Consider the following 23,727-nt stretch of genomic DNA (forward strand, 5'->3'; position numbering starts at 1 on the left):
CACAGAGATCTAGAAGTTTTTGAAATCTCTGATGCAAAATTCAAAATGTTAACACGAAATCTCAGGGAAAAACCAAAGCCACAAGACCTCTTGGAAATGACTACAGCAAGAATTAGTCAGGAAACTGATTTCGGCTGCAAGTCTTCAGCACAAATTTGTCGTCTGTAGTGCTGACCATGGAGCTTATTAACAAAAACTAATTAGGCTTCCCTGGGACTGGAACAGAACTGATTAGGAACTTAACAAGATTAAATGGAGTTGCTTTGTTACTATGGTTATGGTATTTTAAAGAAGACGTCTCTTCTGATTCCGAGACCAAGGAATTCTCAGAGAGGTGACTCTAACCCACGATAACATATTATACATTTTAGATATGAAGAACTCGAACAGGGAAACTTGAAGGATCCAAACAGTCAGAAATGAGAAGGAAATGGAAATGCTAATTTTGTTGATTGTATCAGTATACACTGTGTGTTGAACACACTGTACCCCCTAATATGTACAACTACCAACTGTTCATCAAAAACAAAGAAAATCTTTTTCAAAATCTCTATCAGAATGTGAAAGCTGCTCTTGGGACTGAGAAGAGATTTTTGATAGACCAAATCTAGCCCAACAGTTACATTCTCCCTCTAGAGCCAGTTGATAATTCTACCAACTTTTTTCTTTTTTTTTTTTTCATATGTTAAAAGGGAGATTTATTTGAGAAACATACAAGACCATGACAGAATACTTCATCAGTCATCATACACAATAAAATAGATAACAATAACTCTTTTTTTTAAGATTTATTTATTTGAAAGTCAGAGTTACACAGAGAGAGGAGAGGCAGAGAGAGAAAGAGAGGTCTTCAATCCGCTGGTTCATTCCCCAAATGGCCACAATGGCCAGAGTTGCACTCATCTGAAGCCTGGAGCCAGGAGCTTCCTCTGGGTCCCCCACTTGTGTGCAGGGGCCCAAGGACTTGGGCCATCTTCTTCTGCTTTCCCAGTCCATAGCAGAGAGCTGGATTGGAAGTGGAGCAGCCGGGTCTGAAACCGGCGCTCATATGGGATGCCGGCGCTTCAGGCCAGGGCGTTAACCCGCTGTGCCACAGCGCCGGCCCCTCTACCAACTTTCATGGTGAAAGATAGAAAGGAAGATAAGACTGAAAAGGAAACAAGGAATAATGCAAAGTACATAGTCTAACGTGTAAGCTAGACCTGGGTTTGAGTAACTCAGAATTCATTTTGATTGCAAAAACTGTGACTACGTGTACAAGGATATTCTTGGCACCATTATTTACCACTGAAAACAAACAACCTAAATGTCCATTGACATGAGAATGGATAAATAAGTTGGGATGTATTCATCATATAGAATAATTTATGAATATGAAATGAATTAAAACTTATAACTAGAGCTGCCAAGATAAAGAAATCATAAAATATTACATTTAGAAAGAAAAGGCAAGTGGTTTAAGAACTCATATCACTTAGATATAAAAACTGAAAATATACAAACCAGTAGTATGTATCTTTTTATGGGTACTGACATATGTAGTAATATATTAAGATGTGCCTAAGGATGATAAATGCCACATTCAAGGTATTGCTAACCTCCTAGTAGGGAGAGGACTAAGGTTGTAAAGTACACAAGGGGGTTTTGAGATTTATTTATTTGAAAGTCAGAGGGAGAGACACAGAGAGCGATCTTCCATCCGCTGCTTCACTCTCCAGATGGCCGAAATGGCCAGGACTGGGCCAGGTCGAAGCCAGGAGCCAGGAGCTTCTTCTGAGTCTTTCATGTGGGTGCAGGGGTCCTAGTACTTGGGCCATCTTCTACTGCTTTCCCAGGCGCATTTGTCGGGAGCTGGGTCAGAAGTGGAGCAGCCGAGATTCAAACCAGTGCCCATATGGGATGCCAGCATTACAGGCAGTGGCTTTACCAGCTATGCCACAACGCCAGCCCCCAATGGTATTTTATTTCTAAAAGAACGCCTGATGCAATTATGGCACAATGTTAGGATTCTACAAAGCTAAGTGGTGAGTCCATGAGTGTAATGTTACCCTCTATACTTTCTGTTCACATTTGAAGTATTTCATAACACAAAGAAAGTATATTCAAAGTTTTATTTTCACGGTAATCAATAACAACCCTAGGGATAAGGAAGAGTGGGTGTTCCACCCAAATACTATACTTGCATTCCTCAAGAATGAAACATCTGAAAGAGGAAATAGCAAGTGACTTTAGGAATCCACAAATTAGACAAAATCTCCTTGTGGGGAGTTTATTTTTTTTAAAGATTTATTTATTCGAAAGGCAGAGTTACAGAGGCAGAGAGAGTGAGAGAGATCTTCCATCCACTGGTTCACTCCCTAAATGGCCACAAGGCTGAAGCTGGGCCAATCTGAAGCCAGAAGCCTGGAGCTCCTTCCAGGTCTCTGTGGGGGAATTTAAAGACAGCAAATGTAAATGAACCTGACAAGACTGAGAAGAGTCCTCCTGTAGGAACCAGTAAAAGCTGACAATCACCAAAGACAGATCATCCTTAGCAGCCTAAAGAGCCCAAGAGCCTGAATTCTCTCTTCCCCCCTGCCCCAACTGCTCTTTGCGGAAGCCATGGGGAATGACAGGATGCTGAGGAAGACGGTTTCATATCACACTTCATCAAAGGCCAACATAAAATACCTCCCAGGATGCAACGAGGTACCATGGAAACAGCAAGGGCTACAGACAAAAGAGCAAGCGGGCATGGATGAGCTTGAACAAGTCACATAACGTCTGTGAATCTCAGCTTCCTCATCTATTTGCTGTGCAGAATAAATGAACTGATACATGTAAAATGTCCAACAGTTTAAAGACTGAGAGAAACAAGAGCACCCTTCCGCCTCCCTAGATAGAGAAAGGGAATGGCTAGCATCTGGCTGGCCACTCAAGTAGTGGTTGAAAGAAAAAATAAAGAGAAAACACTGCGGCCGGCGCTGCGGCTCACTAGGCTAATCCTCCGCCTTGTGGCGCTGGTCCACCGGGTTCTAGTTCCGGTCGGGGCGCCGGATTCTGTCCCGGTTGCCCCTCTTCCAGGCCAGCTCTCTGCTGTGGCCCGGGAGTGCAGTGGAGGATGGCCCAAGTGCTTGGGCCCTGCACCCCATGGGAGACCAGGAGAAGTACCTGGCTCCTGCCATCAGATCAGCGCGGTGCGCCAGCCGCAGCGCACTGGCCGCGGCGGCCATTGGAGGGTGAACCAACGGCAAAGGAAGACCTTTCTCTCAGTCTCTCTCTCTCACTGTCCACTCTGCCTGTCAAAAAAAAAAAAAAAGAGAGAGAGAGAGAAAACACTGCTTCTTGGATATCTCTGGGTAAGCAGTTATTTGAAGTATAAATGACTGATTTTTTTCTAGCATCTCATGGACTCTTCCCAGTCATAGGCAGGCTCTGTATCTTTCTGAATCCTGCTCTGGTGTTGTCCTTAATGCCGTGTTATCTTACCATGGAAAAAGATAGGAGCCAAAGGCAATTTAGTTTACTGATTCTGCAAGTACTAATTATTAATTCCTTGGCATAGTGCAGTTGGTACAATAGCTGAACCCTTATTAATAAGCTTCCTCTTTCTGAATTCTGCTGCTCTACAGGGAGTTGGAAGGCTGCAACATGTGGCCATGGGAAAAATCCTTGCATTTGTGGTTTAATAAAGAGAATATTGCGACACTGAAACTCTATTTCTTCATTCTAAATGAAGAGCTTTGTGTCTTTCTATTACTTCTCTCTTTTTCTTTTTTTCGTCTACATAAACAACTCTGTGTGCGTGTTTGTGTGTGTGACATTCATGTCACTTCCGTTTCCCTCAGACCCCAAGTGGGGTGCAGGTTCAGTTCTCGTTGTGCATCTTTTGTGGTCAAATTGACTCTGTTAGCTGCTAAAATTGTTAGAAAAGAAGAGAGAGCCGTCTACAATGAACATCCACAGCACCCTCTGCCACAGAGCTGTCCAGTACACACCAACCTCCTGGAAGGCATAAAGACAGGTGCCTCCCCTTTCTCATTGCTGGCTGATGGACCGCTGAGGCCTAAGGAAGAACTCTGGCATTTCCTGGCTGTGTGAATCTGAAAGAAATGGGAACATTACAGCATCAGAAGAATCCTATGGAACAGGTCACAGAAGGGGATGCCAAGCCATGGGAATCCCGGTGATCTTTCAGCTCACTGATCTAAAGGTGGAGGCCATTTCACTCCTTGCTCAGAAGAGGTGATGGCCAGTGGGAGACCTACTTCCTCATACTTAGACCAGCACTAAACCCTACCCTAAGACAGACACTTTAGAGAAAGGATCTGTCTCATAGGAAATAAGAGCAGAGGCCAAGACTGAAGCAGATGCTGAGTCTGAGCAGGGAGCATATCCAACAAGAGCTCGCAGTGAAACTAAAGGTAAAAGGCTGGGTGGGGGTGGGGGTGGTTATTGAGCTAAACGAAGCACAACAGGACATGGTTTGTTGGGATGCTTCTGACCCCATTTACTGAGCATGCTGCTCAAGGTTTTTAAGGTTTTGCCTTCTGTAATTTGAGTTTTCATTGTGAAGAGGGCATTGTAATTCACCACGGAGACACATATGATATTATTCCAGGGATTTCAATGAGTTGGCAGTTTCTGAGAACAGAGTATTATTGCTCTTATCATTGCTTCTGGGTAAATGACTAATGGTCATGTTAAAAGCAACCTCTTTGGGGTTTGAGCTACAACTGACTATTAGAAAGAACGGATTGGTTGTCCACTCTTATTACTTCACCACTCTTGTGAGCGCTGTTCTGAGCCAGGGAGTCAGGGTGTGGGAAACGGTTTGCCCCTTTGCCCATTTTTTCTCAAAATAGCATTTATGAATGATTGAACTAATTCACCACCAGAAGACAATGGCATCCACATCGTAGACCAGCAGCAAAGTGGAAATTCTGAACATCCCTGGTGTTCCTTTCATCTATTTTTGCCTCCCTAGTATGATAATAGAACCTTCTACACCACAGGAAAGAGCAAAATAACGATGTGGATAGCCCCAGGCACCAATAGAAAACCACCCCTTGCTTTCCTCTTCTGAGCAAGAATCTGCATTGCCAAGTAGAAAATAACCTGCTGACTTTATTTCTTCTGCTTCCTTGGTGCCACTAAAAACATGAGAAGTTTAGTTTAAAAAATCCCACCACTCCCACTCCCACCCCCACCTCACGGGAAAAAACCTACCTCTAACAAAATTTGAAAAAAGGGCTGGTGATTTTTTTTTTTTGGTTAGTTACTTACTGCTCCATTTTTATAACAGTATTTGTTTGTTACTTCACACTTCTAATGAAAGTTTGGAATTAGTAGAAATATAAGGTCTTGCATTAACTTTAGGGGAATAGCTGCTATAAAGTATTGAATTAAAAAAAAAAAAACAATGACAGGGGCTGGTGCTGTGGTGCAATGACTTAAGCTGCTGCTTGCAACACCGACATCCTGTGTCAGAGTGCCAGTTTCGAGTCCTAGTTGCTCCGCTTCTGATACAGTTTCCTGCTAATACATCTGAGAAGGCAGTGGAAGATATCCCAAGTACTTGGGCCCTTGCCATCCACATGGGAGACCCAGATGGAGTTCCAGGCTCATGGTTTCAGGATGACCCAGCCTTGGCTATTGCAGGCGTTTGGGAAGTGAACAGTGGATGGAATCATTCTCTCCCTCTCCCCTACCCCCATTACTCTACATTTCAAAGAAATAAAATAAAATCTTGTTTAAAAAGCCAATGGCAGAGGTGGAATTTGGCAAAGCAGTTAAGACAGTGTCTGAGACTTGTGTATCCCATATCAGAGTGCCTGGGTTCAAATCCTAGCTCCACTCCCAATTCCAGCTTCTTACTAATGTGCACACTACGAGGCAGTAGGCGATGCTAGGAGTGGGCATTTATCCTGGCATTTAGCCCATATGGGAGTAGCTGAGTTTGATTCCTGGCTCTGGCTCCTGATTCTATCTTCCTGCCAGTGCAGACCCTCTGAAGCAGTGGTGATGGCTTAAGTAATTGCGTTCCTCTCCACCCATTATTCCCCCCCCCCATAAAAGGGAGTGTGATCACTTGCATATTGACATAAGGATGAGGGACATTTGAAGAGCATGGAGACAGCTCAGTAAGTTGTAAGGGTGAGAATAGGTGCTGAGTAATACTGACAGCTGGGTCTAGGCCAGAACCAAAGCTGGGAGCTGTTGTGGGCATTTGGGGAATGAACTAGTGAATGGCCTTTCTGTATTTCAGTTCTCTAAATGGAATCCTTCTGGAGTGTGATAAGTTCAGGGAGGCTAAAAGTAGGTAACTCTTTTTAAATAAAAAGAGCTGGCGAGCTGGCACTGTGACGCAGTAGGTTAATCCTCTGCCTGTGGCATCAGAATCCCATATTGGCGCCGGTTCAAGTCCTGGCTGCTCCTCTTCCGATCCAGCTCTCTGGTTTGGCCTGGGAAACCAGTGAAAGATGGTCCAAGTCCTTGGGCGCTTGCACCCGCATGGGAGACCCAGAAGAAGTTCCTGGCTCCTGGTTTTGGATAGGCTCAGCTCCGGCAGTTGCAGCCATTTGGGGTGTGATAGATGTGATGGAAGACCTTTCTCTCTGTTTCTCCCTCTTGCTGGCTGTAACTCTACCTCTCAAATAAATAAGTAATAAATAAATAATTTTTAAAAAAAGCTGGCATCCATAATAGTAGGACAGTTGTGTCACTTTTGCCTGATGCCATCTAAAGGAACTAATCTGAGGCAAAGAGGGCAAAAAGGCCACAGAACAAAACCTAGCCACCCCCTCAAAAAAATTGTGTCTTCAACTTCAGAACAAAGTCTCTATTCTTTGTAGCTCAGTCAGTGGGTGATGGGCAAAAACAGTTGGGCGACAGTTCATGTGTGTCATTAACTGCAGGTGCAACCTCCAGACCCTTAATTAGACTCCTTGGTTACAGAGCCCAGTGGGACAATGTTTGAAAAACTACATTCACTGTCTGATTCACTTGGAACTGAAAATACCATAACTGCCTCAGCGAAGTTCTGGCACCTGCATTATCCATTCTGGGGGGATCAAGGTCAACAGCTGTGCAGAGACTTCTGCTGTTCACAGATTCTAGACCTTATCCTGAAAGGGTAGATGGATAAAGCTGCCTCTAGACATGACGAAACACCTAAGCATCTGTCACGTGACCTCTAAAGCATTCCACTGCCTTACCCAAGAACCTAGTTTATGGAAACTCACAACATAGACCCATCCCACTCCCCCAATCCAGTGTGCATCCGTTATACTAAAAAAATGATGGGGCTGGGGATCATGGGATGAAGATGCCAAGGTAGGAAGAAGGCTATTTGCTAGCTTTGCACATTTTGTTTCATTTGAAACTAGGTAGCTAGGGATGAGGGTTAATGTGCTAGGACCTCAAGAACTTTCATTATCAACAGCACGCAAGTGAGCTCCGGAAGGAGAAGCTATGGCTGCAGTGATACTGGAGAGCATCTTTCTGAAGCGTTCCCAGCAGAAAAAGAAAACATCACCCTTAAACTTCAAGAAGCGCCTCTTTCTCTTGACTGTGCAGAAACTTTCCTACTATGAGTATGACTTTGAACGTGGGGTAAGTTTCCAAGCTATGAAACCCAAGTTTCAAGATTTCAAGGACTTGACTTTAAATTTTTCTGGGGAAAAAGGTACACTTTCCTTAGTTGGAAGAGGGAGCTGGAGTGGATCTGAGTACATGTAAACTCAGCAAAAATACTTCCTAACTTAGAACTAGCTACAGTTGTGCTGGGACAAAAGTTCAAAAGTGCTAAGAAGCCACGGAGAAAAATCTTCCTGTGGAGTTTTGCAATTGGTAAGAATGAAATCCAAGAGTAGGAACTTGCTTCCTTATTTCTTATGACAAAAGCACATAGTCATTCAGTCTTCCATAGTATTTATTTGCCTTCTATTTGGTAACCAAAGAAGGATAGATTAATGGATCTGGATCTTTTCCCCCCAAAATGCCATGTCCTGATAGAGTGGGAGCCATGTCATTATGTTGAATAAGATTAGATAATAAAATCTAATTATCTGGTTGCTTAAATTGCTATTAATCTTTCTAAATTTTCTTTCTCTTCCTCAGAGAAGAGGCAGTAAGAAGGGTTCAATAGATGTTGAGAAGATCACCTGTGTTGAAACAGTGGTGCCTGAAAAAAACCCTCCCCCTGAAAGACAGATTCTGGTAAGTAGAAACCAATGTCAAAAAAGTGGAGCAGTGGGGGGGCCGGCACTGTGGCACAGTAGGCTAAGCCTCTGAGACCTGCGGTGCCGGCATCCCATACAGGTGCTGGTTCGGGTCCTGGCTGCTCCACTTCCTATCCAGCTCTCTGCTATGGCCTGGGGAAGCAGTGGAAGATGGCCCAAGTCCTTGGGCCCCTGCACCCAGATGGGAGACCCGAAGAGGCTCCTGGCTCCCGGCTTAGAATCAGCACAGCTCCAGCCGTTGAGGCTATTTGGGGAGTGAACCAGTGTACGGAAGACCATTCTCTCTGTCTCTCTCTCTGTCTGTCTGTAATTCTACCTCTCAAATAAATTTTTTTTAAAAGTGGAGCAGTGGATTTTTAAGAAACCCGGGACACTTAAATTCCCAGTGAATAGACTGGTGATGCTGTGCTATGTGAACACAGTGAAGCTCCCGTATATAATTCCCCACTCTACCATGCCTTAGTTACACTAAGTGTCAGCATCTTTCCTCCATATGGGGAAAAGCTTACCTGGAAAACTTATAACAGCAGTTTTAAAATAATGCCAAGCCAAATTTCCAAACTGACCAGAGATGAGTGGTTTTATATTCTCTCAGTTACCAGGATCAGATTTAGATGATTAAATAAATCTGAATGCCAGAATCCTAGGGCTCTGAGTCACATAAGATTATTTAATATTGCAGTTTTCTTCTCTCACTTCTCAGAGCCTCTCCAGGACATCCTTTCTACTGACTTTTGAGTTGACTTTTTAAAATATATCATTTCTGAGGATGGCATTTAGCCTTGTGGTTAAGATGCTCATGTCACACTTCATGGTGCCTGGGGTTGGTGATAGCTATCCCTCATTCCTGACTCCAACCTCCTGAAGATGCAGAGAGTGATGACGCCTCAAGTAATTGAGTTCTTGTCACCCATGTGGGAGTGTTGTATTGACTTCCCAGCTCCGAGCTTCAGCCTGGCTCAGCCAAGGCTGTGATGGGCATTTGGGGAGTGAACCAGCAGATGGGCTCTCTCTCTCTCTTTCTCTCTCTCTCTCTCTGTCTCTGCCTGTCAAATAAAAACATTTAAATATACTTTCTGATTTCTTCCTGATCACACAAGTAATGTGTATTTGTTATAGACACTTGAAGATATTAAAAAGCACAACTTACTCCTCATGTAGGATCTCTGTCCTTAATGTGTTGTCCAATGTGAATTAATGCTATAACTAGTACTCAAACAGTATTTTACACTTTGTGTTTCTGTGTGGGTGCAAACTGTTGAAATCTTTACTTAATATATACTAAATTGATCTTCTGTATATAAAGATAATTGAAAATGAATCTTGATGTGAATGGAATGGGAGAGGGAACGGGAGAGGGGAGGGTTGTGGGTGGGAGGGAAGTTATGGGGCGGGGGAGCCATTGTAATTCATAAGCTGTACTTTGGAAATTTATATTTATTAAATAAAAGTTTAAAAAAAGGTAGAACAAAAAAAGAAAATATTAAGAAGCACAAACATAAGATAAAATGATGCATAATCCCATTATCCAGGCGGCCATTGGAGGGTGAACCAATGGCAAAGGAAGACCTTTCTCTCTGTCTCACTCTCTCACTGTCCACTCTGCCTGTCAAAAACAAAACAAAACAAAAAAAAGCAAATTAATATGTTGCTATTTACAGACTGATAGATGTTTTTCTCCACTAGCAATGCATACATATGAACTATCATATAATGCTATATGTTTAAGACAGAATCATCCTGTACATCTTGCCTTGTAATTTACCTTTTCAATTTAACAACATATGAGAAAATTTTCCCCATGACAATATGCTTTCATCACTTGACTTTGATGACTGTTGCTATTCCCTATCATGTCTATGCTGTAATTTGGTTAATCTATTATTACAGAGTTAGTTTGATTCTCATTACTTGATACATAAGCCATTTTGAGAGGAACATCCCTGCACATTATCTCTGTGTGTTTTTCTTATTATTTTCCTTATAATAAACTAGAAATAAAGTTTTGTTCTTTGGGACCAGTATTGTGGTGAAGCAGGTAAAGCTGCCACTGGTGATGCCAGCATCATATGGGCACCAATTCATGTCTCTGCTGCTCCGCTTTCCATCCCGATCCCTGCTCATGGCCTAGGAAAAGTAGTGGAGGATGGCCCTAGAGCTTAGGCCCCTGCACCCCTGTGGGAGACCTGGAAGAAGCTCCTGGCTTTGGCCTAGCTCAGCTCAGGCCATTGCAGCCATCTGGGGAGTGAACCAGCAGATGGAAGACCTCTCTCTCTCTCTCTCTCTCTCTGCCTCTCTCTCTCTGTGTAACTCTGACTTTCAAATAAATAAATAAATACATAAATAAATTCTTTAAAAATATTCAATTGTATTCTCCCTCTCTCTCTGTCTGTCTCTCTCCCTCTCTCTGTAATTCTGACTTTCAAATACATAAATAAATCTTTAAAAAAATTTCATTCTTCTCTTTATGAAATCTGTGCACTTTAGTTATTTTAATTTTTTATTCTACTTTATTTTGTGAAAGTGAAATTTGAATTTCATATACTCCTACAAGCTATGCATGAGGCTATTTCTTATTTTCTTTCCAACAGTTGATATTTTAAATAATAGTTAATTTGACAGCCAAGCAAAATAGTTTTCATTGCTAACTTATTTTAAGAATTTGTTACTTACAAGGTTAGATGGTTTATACGTCTGCTGCTCATTTATAGTTTTTCATTTGTGAATTGCCTGTTAATTTTTGGTGCATTTTTCTTTGAGATATTTACCTTACTCCTAGTGCTTTTAAAGAGATGTTGGTATAAGAATATTAATCATTTAACAGTAATATATGTTGAAATATTGCAAAGTATTATGAATATTGTAAAATATATTGAAAATATTTTTCAGTTTATTGCTTATTTATGAATTTTATTTATAGTGTTTTTTCCATATAGAGTCCTTAAGTCTGTTATCAAATTAGTCCATCTTTTCTTTAAGGGTTTTAACCTTTATTATTGTATTAGAAAGGCTTTGTCTCTCACCAGATTATATAAATAAGTCACTTCAATTTGTTCTTAGTCATTCATGCTTTCATTATATAAATATATGTATATAAGATTTATTTATTTATTTACAAGACAGAGTGAAAGAGAGAGAAGGGAGAGAGAGAGAGATCGATCTTCCATCTCCTGGTTTACTCCCCAAATAATGACAACAGCCAAGACTGGGCCAGTTCAAAACCAGCAGTCAGAAACTCCATCCTGATCACCCACGTGGGTGGCAGGGACATAACTACTTTGGCTATCATCTGCTGCCTTCTCAGAGACATTAGCGGGAAGCATGATCAGAAGCAGAGGAACTGGGGTTCGAACAAGCATTAGAATATGGGATGCAGGCATCTCAAGTGTCAGCCCAACCCACTATGACATAACTCTCAACCGTCTTTTTTTTAAGGATTTATTTATTTATTTATTTGACAGTCATAATTACAGAGAGAGAGAAAGAGAGATCTTCCATCTACTGGTTTCCCAGATGGTCACAACAGCTGAAGCCAGGAGCCAGGAGCTTCTTCTGGGTCTCCCACATGGGTAGCAGGGGCCCAGATGCTTGGGCCATCCTCTACTGCTTTCCCAGGCCACAGCAGGGAGCTGGATCAGAAATAGGGCAACCAGGGCTCATATGGGATGCCGGTGGCATAGGCGGTGGCTTTACCTGCTACACCACAATGCTGGTCCACCAGCTGTTGAATCTATCTGGAATTTACTTGGGTGTACGGTGCGAAATAGCTACCTCACCCCCACTTTCCTCCAATATTAGTGGTTAAGTGTTTGTCCCAGCACTGATTATTGACTGATCTCCTTTTTCCCAGTGAAGCCAAATGCCTGAGGCTTTGTTGTGTGAGTATGTGCATGGTCATATGGAAATGTGTTCCTACCAGGTTACAGGGAGTAATTACTAAGAATCGGTATTGTCTATGTAGGAGAGACCTCTGAAACTACCGCACAAAAAACTCCTAATACCTAAGGAAATCCAGAAAAAGGCAATGTGTCGACCAATAACAATGCTTTCTTCTTTCATTATAGAGAAGGGGTGAAGAGTCCAGTGAAACGGAACAGATTTCCATCATTGAAAGGTTCCCTTATCCCTTCCAGGTAAGTTGTTTTGTCTCATCAGCTCTTGAAAGGACTCTGTTGGCTGGCGCCGCGGCTCACTAGGCTAATCCTCCACTTTGCGGCGCCGGCACACCGGGTTCTAGTCCCGGTCAGGGCGCCGGATTCTGTCCCAGTTGCCCCTCTTCCAGGCCAGCTCTCTGCTGTGGCCAGGGAGTGCAGTGGAGGATGGCCCAGGTGCTTGGGCCCTGCACCCCATGGGAGACCAGGAGAAGCACCTGGCTCCTGGCTTCGGATCAGCGCGGTGCGCTGGCCGCAGCGCGCTGGCTGCGGCGGCCATTGGAGGGTGAACCAACGGCAAAGGAAGACCTTTCTCTCTGTCTCTCTCTCTCACTGTCCACTCTGCCTGTCAAAAAAATAAATAAATAAAAATTAAAAAAAAAAAGAAAGGACTCTGTAATACAATTGTTAGGGATAGGGTGCAGGGAAGACATAAGGACAGGTCCCAGTGAACGGAATTTGAAGGGGACAAGGAAGCTGGACCAAGAAATGAGACTGACAAGGACTGAGAGTTTGCTTCTCTATTTTTCCAATCTAACATAGTTTCTTCCAGTCTCTCCGCCTCAAAGAGAATGCATAGCACCCCATACTCTATTACTGTGTGTCTCTACTATGATAAACACATTGAGAAAGATGGTGTTTGTCGAGTGAGCATTTCACTTCCTTCTGGTTCTCCCTATCTGTCTAATGGTGGTCATGTGGGTTGAAAAGGGGACAGAAAAGGGGAGGGCAGGAGTAGTATTAGGAAGTTCAGCATTGGGGAAGGCTTATTAGACCCATTCATAAACCTAAATCCCTGGAACGGCTGAGGAACCATATAAGCATCTGTTTGGTAGACTCAGTGTAAGCCACAAAGGAGAGCAAGATCTGTAGATTCAGTCTTCAGTTGGGCCTACTTATGTCCCAAGAACTTGGTAGGCCCCATGCTGTGAACATAGCAACCTCTGCCACAGCGAAAGCCAGAAAAGGAAGTGGAAAGTCTCAGGGGAGGGGGCTTTCTGTCATGGATTAATGAGCACAGCAAGACTAACAAACAAAAAGAAAAATGTAGAAGGATCTTGTTCATGTCCCTGTGTGCATCAAAGTTACAAAACCTGTGAAGGAGGGGCGTTTGGAACACAGCTTTTACGGCCATCGTTTTTCAACAAGATCATGTGGCTTGGCCCCACTAGTGGATAATGCTAAACAACAGAATTTAAAATGAATTTATATTTGACTTTTGAATTCACTGTGTGATGGCCATTAACTTGCAAGGGTTGAAGTCACATCTTATATATTTCATGCATCTCCATAATATCTAGCATGATGTCCTGTACATCCTAGGTCTTCAAAAATACTGTCTGACTTGATCATAGTGTTCCTTTTTTTTAAAGATTGATTTATTTATTTGAAAGTCAGAGTTACACAGAGAAAGGAGAGGCAAGAGAGAGAGAGAGAGAGAGAGGTCTTCTATCTGATGGTTCACTCCCCAGACAGCCGCAATGGCTGGAGCTGCACCTATCCAAAGCCGGGAGCCAGGAGCTTCTTCCGGGTCTCCCATGCAGGTGCAGGAGCCCAATGACCTGGGCCATCCTCTACTGTTTTCCCAAGCCATAGCAGAGAGCTGGACCGGAATCTGAGCAGCCGGGACTTGAACCGGCGCCCATATGGGATGCAGATACTACAGGCGGCAGCTTCACCCACGATGCCACAGCGCCAGCTCCAATGATAGTGTTTCACATAGACTCTTTGCAGTGGGTTTGTGTTTCAAATTTGAATTATTTTGGCTAATATTCGTGAGAGGAGCTCACTAGGCAGCAGAGGGGTGAATTAGCCATGAATGAAATTTTTGCTCTATCTTATGCAAGTGAATAACTAAGACTTAAGGTATATGAGTATGAATCATCACCACTTCAATTCTCTTCTCTGCCAAAGTTTCACAATAAGGTCATAAAGTATCCTACACTAGTTAAAAACAATCCTGTCTCTGCCCAGTACAGAGGGAAATGTTATGAAGTGAATTTATACACAAGTTAAAATGCAAGTCAACGGGACCTAGGATATTCCAAAAGCTAAGAGACTCTAAGCCCTGTATCGCTGGATCTGAGTAGTTCTTCAGGCAACTTACACGGCCCCAGCACCACTGAGGACCTTGCTTTGTTGTCCACACGAATATTCAAAGTTGTACCCCAGGAGTAGATCCTTCAAGTTCATTCCTTGTCTGAGTCCTAACGGCTGAAGTCTCTATGTCCATTGCCCTAGGTTGTGTATGATGAAGGGCCTCTTTATGTCTTCTCCCCAACTGAAGAACTGAGGAAACGTTGGATTCACCAGCTCAAAAATGGTAAGAGTTACGGGGAAATAAGGCCGCTTCCAAGGAAAGAAGGAAGGGGAAAGGGAGGGAGGGAGAGGCAGAGAAAGAAGCAGAGTCAGAGACAGGGGAGAGAGGGGAGCAAGGAAGCAGAAAGGTAGAGAGAGGAGGAAGGATGGATAACAGGGGAGAAAAAAGAGGAGAAGAAGGGGAGAGAAAGGGAGGCAAAAATATTGTGTTTTGATTTAGCATCAATGATACAACTGAGTTTAATAATACATTTTTAAAGATTTTATTTATTTGTGAAGCAGAGTTACAGATGGAGAGAGGGAGATATGGAGAAAAAGGTCTTCTGTCCATTGGTTCACTCCCCAAATGGCCACAATGGCCGGAGCTGTGCAGATCCGAAGCCAGGAGCCAGGAGCTTCTTTTTGGTCTCCCACGCGGGTTCAGGGGCCCAAGGACTTGGGCCATCTTGTACTGCTATCCCAGGCCATAGCAGAGAGCTGGATTGGAAGTGGAGCAGCCAAGACTCAAACCAATGCCCATACGGGATGCCGGCACTGCAGACCGCGGCTTTACTCGCTATGCCACAGCGCTGGCCCCTAATAATACATTATATGAATAACAGATAACACACAAAACTAAGAATTTCCACTCACTTCCACCACTCTCTGATACAATTTTGTGCCCTCATTTGCATGTTTATAAAAAAGTCCCCTGGAGCTCGCGCTGTGGCCTAGCGGTAAGGCTGACGCCTGCAGTGCCGGCATCCCAAATGGGCACCGGTTCAAGTCCCAGATGCTCCACTTCCAATCAAGCTCTCTGCTATGGCCTTGAAAAGCAATAGAAAATGGCCCAAGTCCTTGGGCCCCTGCACCCGCATGGGACACCTGGAAGAAGTGCCCAGCTCATGCTTCAGATCAGCGCAGCTCTGGCCATTGCAGCCATCTGGAAAGAGAACCAGCAGATGGAAGCCCCCTCTCTCTCTCTGCCTCTCTTTCTCTTTGTGTAACTCTGACTTTCAAATAAATAAATCAATCTTAAAAAAAAAAAGTCCCATCCTTTGCATGATTACAAAGGTGGTGTGGTATTCAATGGCTGTGCAATACCTAGAATCCTGAGTATGAAAAAAAAATTAAATGGATAATATACGAGTGTGCTTGAAGCCTTTGAGTCCTTTTCTACCATTTATTTACAAGCAGGGTGACTTCTGGCAAGTAGGCCAACCAAGCTCTTTCGAAGCTCAGTTTCTCCTTCTGAAATGGTGACTACTGTATCTATCTCCGGAGCTGTCCTAAGGATCAAATGAAGTAATGATGCATGTGAAGGATGTAGAAAACTGTGAAGTACTGTACAGGAAAGACTGTACATCCCTTTGTCGTGGATAAATATTTACCAGGGAGCTATTTTGTGTTCATTTCTTCCGGAGGATGTAAACTTGAACACATTTTTAGCATCTCGCATAGACCATATAGTGTGTTCTGATAAACCTGACCGTAAATGCTTGCAGTACTGGATGAATGCACACATATTTGTGTGTATATATAGCCACATGTCAAGTGACTGAGAGATTAACTGGTTGAGTTGACATCAGGAAAGGCTGCCTAGAGAAACAGGAAGAAGGGCAGACTGATAATAGTATGGTTGGGTTATTGCATAATAGCCCTTTGTCTTAATAAACATTTAGATTCTCATAGTCAGTGGTAGGTTAAAACAGCCTTGGTCACAGCCTTTAATGCAAATATAATTGGTCTAAATTATAATCACCAAGTCCTTCAAACTGAAACAGGAGGGGAGAAAGGAAGAGGAGATCATTTATGGAATTCGTGGTGAGTGCCAGACTTGGAATAGATACTGTATATTATTTCATTTAATTCTCACAACATTGTGCTAAAAACAATAATAATAACAAATGCTTAATGAGCACTTACTATGTCCCAGGCTGTATGCCAAGTGCTGCAATGTATTACCTCAGTTAGCCCTCACAATAATCTTATGAAATATATATTATTCCCCTATTAATACATGAGGCAATGGAGGATCAGAGAGATTACATAGTTTGCTCATGGGCACATAGCTAATTGCATAACACAGCCTGGATTTTTTTTAAAGATTTATTTATGTATTTGAAAGGCAGCATTACAGAGAGAGAGAGAGAGAGAGAGAGAGGTCTTCCATCTGCTGGTTCATTCCCCAAATGGCTGCAACAGCTGGAGCTGGGCTGATCCAAGGCCAGGAGCCAGAAGCTTCCTCTGGGTCTCCCCCTTGGGCCATCTTCTGCTGCTTTCCCAGACGCATTAGCATGGAGCTGGATCGTAAGTGAGACCCATCTAGTGTCCGTATGGGATGCTGGCGCTGCAGGCTGCAGCTTTACCCTCTATGCCACAGCACCGGCCCTCACAGCCTGGATTCTTACCATATCCCTGAGTCTGTATGACCCAAAGCCCAAGCTCATTGCATAGTTTTATGGCACTTGGTTTCCAAGTCTAGAGATTTCACATGATATTGATTGCAAAACATTCTAGAGCAAGGCCATGTTGACTATTAAAAATAGGTGGTATCCAGGCCGGCGCCGCGGCTCACTAGGCTAATCCTCCACCTTGTGGCGCCGGCACACCGGGTTCTAGTCCCGGTCGGGGTGCCGGATTCTGTCCCGGTTGCCCCTCTTCCAGGCCAGCTCTCTGTTGTGGCCAGGGAATGCAGTGCAGGATGGCCCAAGTGCTTGGGCCCTGCACCCCATGGGAGACCAGGAGAAGTACCTGGCTCCTGCCATCGGATCAGCGCGGTGCGCCGGCCGCAGCGCGCCGGCCGCGGTGGCCATTGGAGGGTGAACCAACGGCAAAGGAAGACCTTTCTCTCTGTCTCTCTCTCTCACTGTCCACTCTGCCTGTCAAAAAAAAAAAAGGTGGTATCCTGCACCACACAGATGAGTTCTTTTGAGGGTACATATTTTGAGGTAAGGGGTCTGCTTTAGCTCTGAGGGTACAAAGTGAGCAAACTGTTCAATAGTGCTTATTATGGTCCAGGCCCTTCTCTACATTCTATATATAGAATGCTTTTTCTTTGCATTAACCATATGTGGCAGTTATTTTCAACATTCCCACATAACAGATAAGAACACTGAGGTACAAACAGGTTAAGTACCTTGTCTGAGGGCACTCAGTTAGTGACAGGGTCAAGCTCTGAACATAGACTCAAGGCTCGTGCCCTGAAATGATATGCCATTTCAAGCCATGTAAATATTTGCAGAGACTGAGATTGAGCTCTTGTGGGTATATACATGGATACATTAAAAACTTTGTGGAAAATTTAATTAAAAAAGAAGTTTGGCCGGCGCCGTGGCTCAATAGGCTAATCCTCCACCTGCAGCACCGGCACACTGGGTTCTAGTCCCGGTCAGGGCACCGGATTCTGTCCCGGTTGCCCCTCTTCCAGGCCAGCTCTCTGCTGTAGCCCGGGAGTGCAGTGGGGGATGGCCCAAGTGCTTGGGCCCTGCACCCCATGGGAGACCAAGATAAGCACCTGGCTCCTGCTGGATCAGCGCGGTGCACTGGCCGCGGTGGCCATTGGAGGGTGAACCAACGGCAAAAGGAAGACCTTTCTCTCTGTCTCTCTCTCTCACTGTCCACTCTGCCTGTAAAAAAAAAAGAAGAAGAAGAAAATTATTTTGATGTAAAACATTTTTGAAATGCTTTCATGTGGAGCATAATCAAAGACTTCATGAGAATGGATATTATGAAAACCTATGCATGGATTTAAAAAATGCTTTGTATCAAAATAAACAACTTTTAAAAAATTATTTATTTATTTGCAAGGCAGAATTAGAGAGAGAGAGAGAGAAAGAGAGAGATCTTCCATCCACTGGTTTATTCCCCCAAATGACCACAACAGCCCAGGGCTGGGTCAGTCTAAAACCAGGAGCCAGGAACTCCATCATGGTCTCCCACATGGGTGGCAGGGGTCCAGGCACTTGGGCTGTTATCTATCACCTTCCCAGGCACATTTACAGGGAGCTAGGTCAGAAGCAGAGCAGCGGAGGTGCAAACCTGCAGTCTGACATGGGATGCCCCTGTTGCAAGTGGCAGCTTAACCTGCTGCATCACAACACTGGCCCCTCTCCATAAACTTTTTGAAATACCTTCAAATATTTATACTCCTTTCTTTCTTTTTTTTTAAAGATTTATTTATTTATTTTAAAGGCAGAATTAGAGAGAGAGAGAGAGAGAGAGAGAGAGAGTTCTTCCATCCGCTGGTTCATTCCCTAGATGGCCACAACAGCCAGAGCTGTGCTGATCTGAAGCCAGGAGCCAGGAGCTTCTTCTGGGTCTCCCAGGCAGGTGCAGGGGCCCAAGGACTTGGACTATCTTCCACTGCTTTCTCAGGCCAGCAGAGAGCTGGATCAGAAGCTGGAGCAGCCAGGCCTCGAACTGGCGCCCATATGGTGTGTCGGCACTTCAGGCCAAGGTGTTAACCCGTTGTGCCACAGCACCGGCCCTGCCATGGTGTCTCATACAACGCTTTGCACGTTGAAATGGAGCAATACATCATTTTGTGATGTGATCTTTCTGTGGGAGTAAACAACCACTGACAACTTGGGCTCCACACTGATGGATGGCTGGGATTGAATTTGTACATAGGGGAAAATGAGGCCAACTGGCTGAGGGAGAAAGAGTATGGGATATTTGTTAGTAGCTCCTTCACACTCAAATATGAACTTTAAAACCAGTTGTGGTGTAGTCCAACAAAGATTTTTTGGGTACTCGCCACTAGATTCAAGGTGTGAGTCATGACCGAGGATAGGGATAGCCAGCTTCTAAGCTTGACTTGTCAACCCAGATGTTAAGCTTATCATGTTGATTATGTGCCGCTATTGAAGTTTATTAGCTGAGTAAAATTACAGCAAGCTAAAAATAAAGCAAAAACAAACAGAAACACCACCCTTCTGCTGGGTCAGTAGTGTGAGTCAGGAGTGTGGCTACGTCCGATTTTGCCTTCTCTTCCATTATGTTTCACTGAAGGCATTTTTGCCCCTTTATTCCACCTGGGTATATATCTTGTTGAACCTGCCCAGGGCAGATGACAAGAGCCAAAAAGTTGGCACCTTCCAAAAAATTCCATGATATCTGGGAGATTTAGATTCAAGACCCAACAAGCCCAGGACAGCCCCAGGTGCTAGCAATGCCGGTAGTGGGCTATTCTGGAGCCATAAAATCCCATTCCAGTGATGTTATCCTGCTTTGGGGTAAAATGTATCAATTGTAAATCACTAACAAGGAAAGGAGAACTCATCAGTATACTGGCTACCTCTGGTGGTATTGACCATGAAGAGGCATGAGGGAGCCTTCTGAGGTGCTGGATCTGAATGTAGGTTAAATGGTACAGAAAATGGGGTTCGCTGTATACCTTGGATCTGTGCACTTTACTAGGTGTAAAATTATACCTCAATTTTTAAAATAGAGTCTTAGGTACCTCTTATCTAGGTGCCAAGTTTTCTTAATGGCATTCTCCATGCAAAGGAAGTATATACTTAGCCACAGGCTCTCCCCTTCCATTACTTTGAACATGGAAGTGAGCACTTCTGTGTTGCAGCACCATGGATCTTTGTCCACATGCATCCTCGACTCTTAATTTGGTCGAGCTAAAAGAAGCTATCCTAATTGCACTTTAAAAATCAGCAAATAAATTGCCTCACACCACCAGAATTAATGAAAGAAAGGCACTGACAAAACAATGACCGACCAATGTGGGAAGGAATGACTCATGCCTGTCTGAAACTATTTGAGACATTATCCTGATAAACTTGGACAGAAGAGAGCAACCCCTAAAGTGCTTGTAGAATGTGAACCAACCATTCGCGCTTCCCAGACAGGGCTGGCCCTGTGCGTTCGTGAAGCAAGGGGTCGCCCCTAGCCCTCCCACTTGGATATCCTGCTTTTGCAATCCTCTCTAAATTAGCTGGAAATACCAGCTCTGGATGAGACAACAAAAGAAGGCACGTCACCTTCAAGGCACCTCTTATAGGCAGGCAGTATTTTGGAATGCAGGGAGGGTTCTTACTGAGTGTGCTGGGGGTGGGAAGGACAGGAAGGTTTTTTTCCCCTTCATTAGTATATTAGCATTAATATATTAGCTCAGTTTATCAGGGCCACTAGTTGTCAACTGGTGTCCAGAGGACCTCCAATGGTCTTTAAATCCCTGAATGAAGGGGCGTGGCATGGGGGGTAGGCGGCAGAGGTGGAAGTGGTGGGAGCAAGCAGCCCTGGCAGGAAAGGGTAGTAGTGACATTGTTTAGAATCATCAGTGCCTGGTATAATAAGAGACAGACACACTTGTGATGGACTTTATTATTGCCTTAAAGTTCTCCAGGGGCAGGCATTTGGCCTAGAGGCTAAGCCATGGATGGAACATCCGCACTCCATATCAGAGATGTGGGTTCAAGTCCTAGCTCTTGACTCCAGCTTCCTGCTGATCTGCACCCTGGGAGGCAGTTGGGATGTCTCAAGTAGTTGGGTCCCTGCCACCCATGTGGGAGACCAGATTGAGTTTTCAGTACAAGCCTTGGCCTCACCCAGTCTTTGGGAGTGAACCTGCACATACGAGTGACCACGCCACCCACCCCTATCTCTCTTCCTCTCAAATAAATTTATTCTGAAAACCTGAACTGCTCTATAGATCATGCAGCCTCTTATAGTCTGCACTAGGTCTGAACAGCTCCCACCACCCTGCCCTTGGTAATAGTGAAGAAGAGTACTGGAGAAATGGGAAGAGGGCTGAGGGGAACAGGGGAGAGTGGTTACAAGTCTCCAAATCCACATTAAGAAAAGCATCAAGTAGTAGGTTTTCTTTAAAGATTTATTTATTTATTTGAAAGGCAGAATTACAGAGGCAGAGAGGAGAGAGAGAGAGAGAGAGAGAGAGAGAGAGAGAGAGAGAGAGAGAGAAGTCTTCCATACGCTGGTTCACTCCCCAATTGGCCATAGCAGCCAGAACTGCACAAATCTGAAGCCAGGTGCCAGGAGCTTCTTCCTGGTCTCCCACGCGGGTTCAGGGGCCCAAGTGCGCGGGCCATCTTCTGTTGCCTTTCCAGGACATAGCAGAGAGCTGGATCGGGAGAGGAATAGCCTGGACTAGAACTGGCACCTATATGGGATGCTGGCACTGCAGGCAGAGGCTTAACCTACTGCACCACAGTCCGGCCCCCAAATAGTTTTTAAAGACAGCACTTTTGTTCACTTAGTACAAACTGTACCTGACCACCAGAAGTTTCTAGTCCTTCCCCAACAATCTTACGTGAGTGGAGTATGACCAGCAAGCCAGTGGAGAGAACACGTGGCACTCTTCTCTGCATTGGGGCCTTATCCCTACAGTGTGAGGGGTTTTAACTGCTGATAACAGGGCTCTGTGGCTCATGATTGACATGTGATTGACAGCTGGGAGTGGCATACCTCTGGGCTGTCTGCACATGTGGAGGGTAAATGCCACACAGACACAGACACAGACACACGAAGAGTGAGTCCGCCCAGCAGGGCAGGCTGGGCGGCATTCTAGGTGAGAGCGGCAGGGGGTTTGGCCCAGGGCTCCGAATCTGAGGGCCTGGTGACTATCACAGCTGCACCTGGGCTCAGCTCGCACACTTTAACAGGAGAAACCGCAACATGAGCTGTCTTGAGTGGAGCCCAGCAGAGAGCAGGGTCCCTGGGTCGACCCCTGGAGCTGAGGCTTGTGGGCCCCTCCCCAGTTGCTCACGTCTAATTATCTACTGGAGAGAAGGACTTGAGCTGTTTTCTACAGTGGAAAGTTTTTGGTTTTTGTCTTTTTTGTTAAGTTATGTGTGATTCTTTGCAATAACTGCTGACATGCAAATGTACGCAAATGTGCCTGTTCTTGCCCTGGTGCCCACTACAGTCAGTCGTTTCCATCGTCTTTGCTTCTCCCAGTATCTTTTTAAGATTGTAAAATTTATTTTGAAATCCAGTGTTACTGAAAGAGACACACACACACACAGAGAGAGAGAGAGAGAGAGAGAGGAATCTTCTATCCACTGGTTCACTCCCCAGATGGCCACAATGACTGGGGCTGGGCCAGGCAGAAGCCAGGAGCCAGGAGCTTCATCAAAGTCTCCCACGTGGGTGTACGGGCCCAAGCACTTGGGCCATCTTCTGCTGCTTTCCCAGGCACATTAGCAGGGAGCTGGATCAGAAGTAGCCAGAACTCGAACTTCTGCCCATTTGGGATGCTGGTGTCACAGGCAGTAGCATTACCCGCTATGCCACAATGCTGGCCCCTTCTCCTAGTATCTGACACCATGAGCTCTGGATGACTTTTCTCATTCACTTCCTGATAAGATTCTCAAGATGCCACAGTATTTTTTTTAATATTTTACTTATTTTCTTGAGAGATAGAGTTACAGAGAGAGGGAGACACAGAGAGAAAAGTCTTCCATCCACTGGTTCACTCCCCAAATGGCCGCAACAGCCAGAGCTTCCAAAGCCAGGAGCCAGGAGATTCTTCCAGGTCTTCCACACAGGTTCAGGGACCCATACACTTGGGCCATCTTCCACTGCTTTCCCAGGCTACAAGCAGAGAGATGGATCAGAAGAGGAGCAACCAGGACTTGAACCGGTGCCCGTATGGGATGCCAGCACCAAGGCAGGGCCCAAGTGCCACAGTGCCAGCCCCAAGATGCCATAGTATTAGTAACAGTGGTACTAATTCATCCTAGCTGCAATCTACTCTTTGCAAAATACTTTGGCTTCTGGGAGCTCTTTTGAGCCTCATGGCTCTGTGAGGGAAATGGAGCTGCTGCCTTTATCTTTGGCAATGGGCTCAGCCCAGCTCAGGAATCCTAGAAAGACTGGACAGAATCATTTTCATTTCTCCCCCTGGGCTCAGCTCTATTGACTGTTCTATGAATATAGACAGCCCAATACAGAAGTTCTCACTAAGGCAAATGTTCCTAAAAGATCACTCAGGGAACTGGGAAATTGCTATGTTAAAAGTAGGGGGTAGGAGCAGGCATAGTGGTGCATCAAGTTAAGCTGCCACTTGGAGCACCTGCATC

The 23,727-nt window shown here is 44.6% G+C and overlaps 1 protein-coding gene across 2 annotated transcripts in view; it reads left to right on the top strand.

Moving 5' to 3' along the window:
* BTK (Bruton tyrosine kinase) overlaps positions 1 to 23,727 on the top strand; it is a 39,308-nt gene that overhangs the window by 3,685 nt on the left and 11,896 nt on the right. Inside the window, exons 1-5 of one of the 2 annotated variants that reach the window (XM_089324931.1) lie at positions 3,823 to 4,403; positions 7,424 to 7,593; positions 8,101 to 8,199; positions 12,287 to 12,355; positions 14,615 to 14,696. In XM_089324931.1, the coding sequence (XP_089181057.1) occupies positions 7,453 to 7,593; positions 8,101 to 8,199; positions 12,287 to 12,355; positions 14,615 to 14,696 (391 nt within the window). In that variant the 5' untranslated portion in view covers positions 3,823 to 4,403; positions 7,424 to 7,452. Of the gene's footprint in view, positions 1 to 3,822; positions 4,404 to 7,423; positions 7,594 to 8,100; positions 8,200 to 12,286; positions 12,356 to 14,614; positions 14,697 to 23,727 lie in introns of those variants that run through there. The other variant, XM_002720367.5, reaches the window with a different exon arrangement.

Source organism: Oryctolagus cuniculus, chromosome X (assembly GCF_051225735.1).
Source record: "Oryctolagus cuniculus isolate XC-2025 breed Fujian yellow rabbit chromosome X, ASM5122573v1, whole genome shotgun sequence".
NCBI classification, from domain to species: domain Eukaryota; kingdom Metazoa; phylum Chordata; class Mammalia; order Lagomorpha; family Leporidae; genus Oryctolagus; species Oryctolagus cuniculus.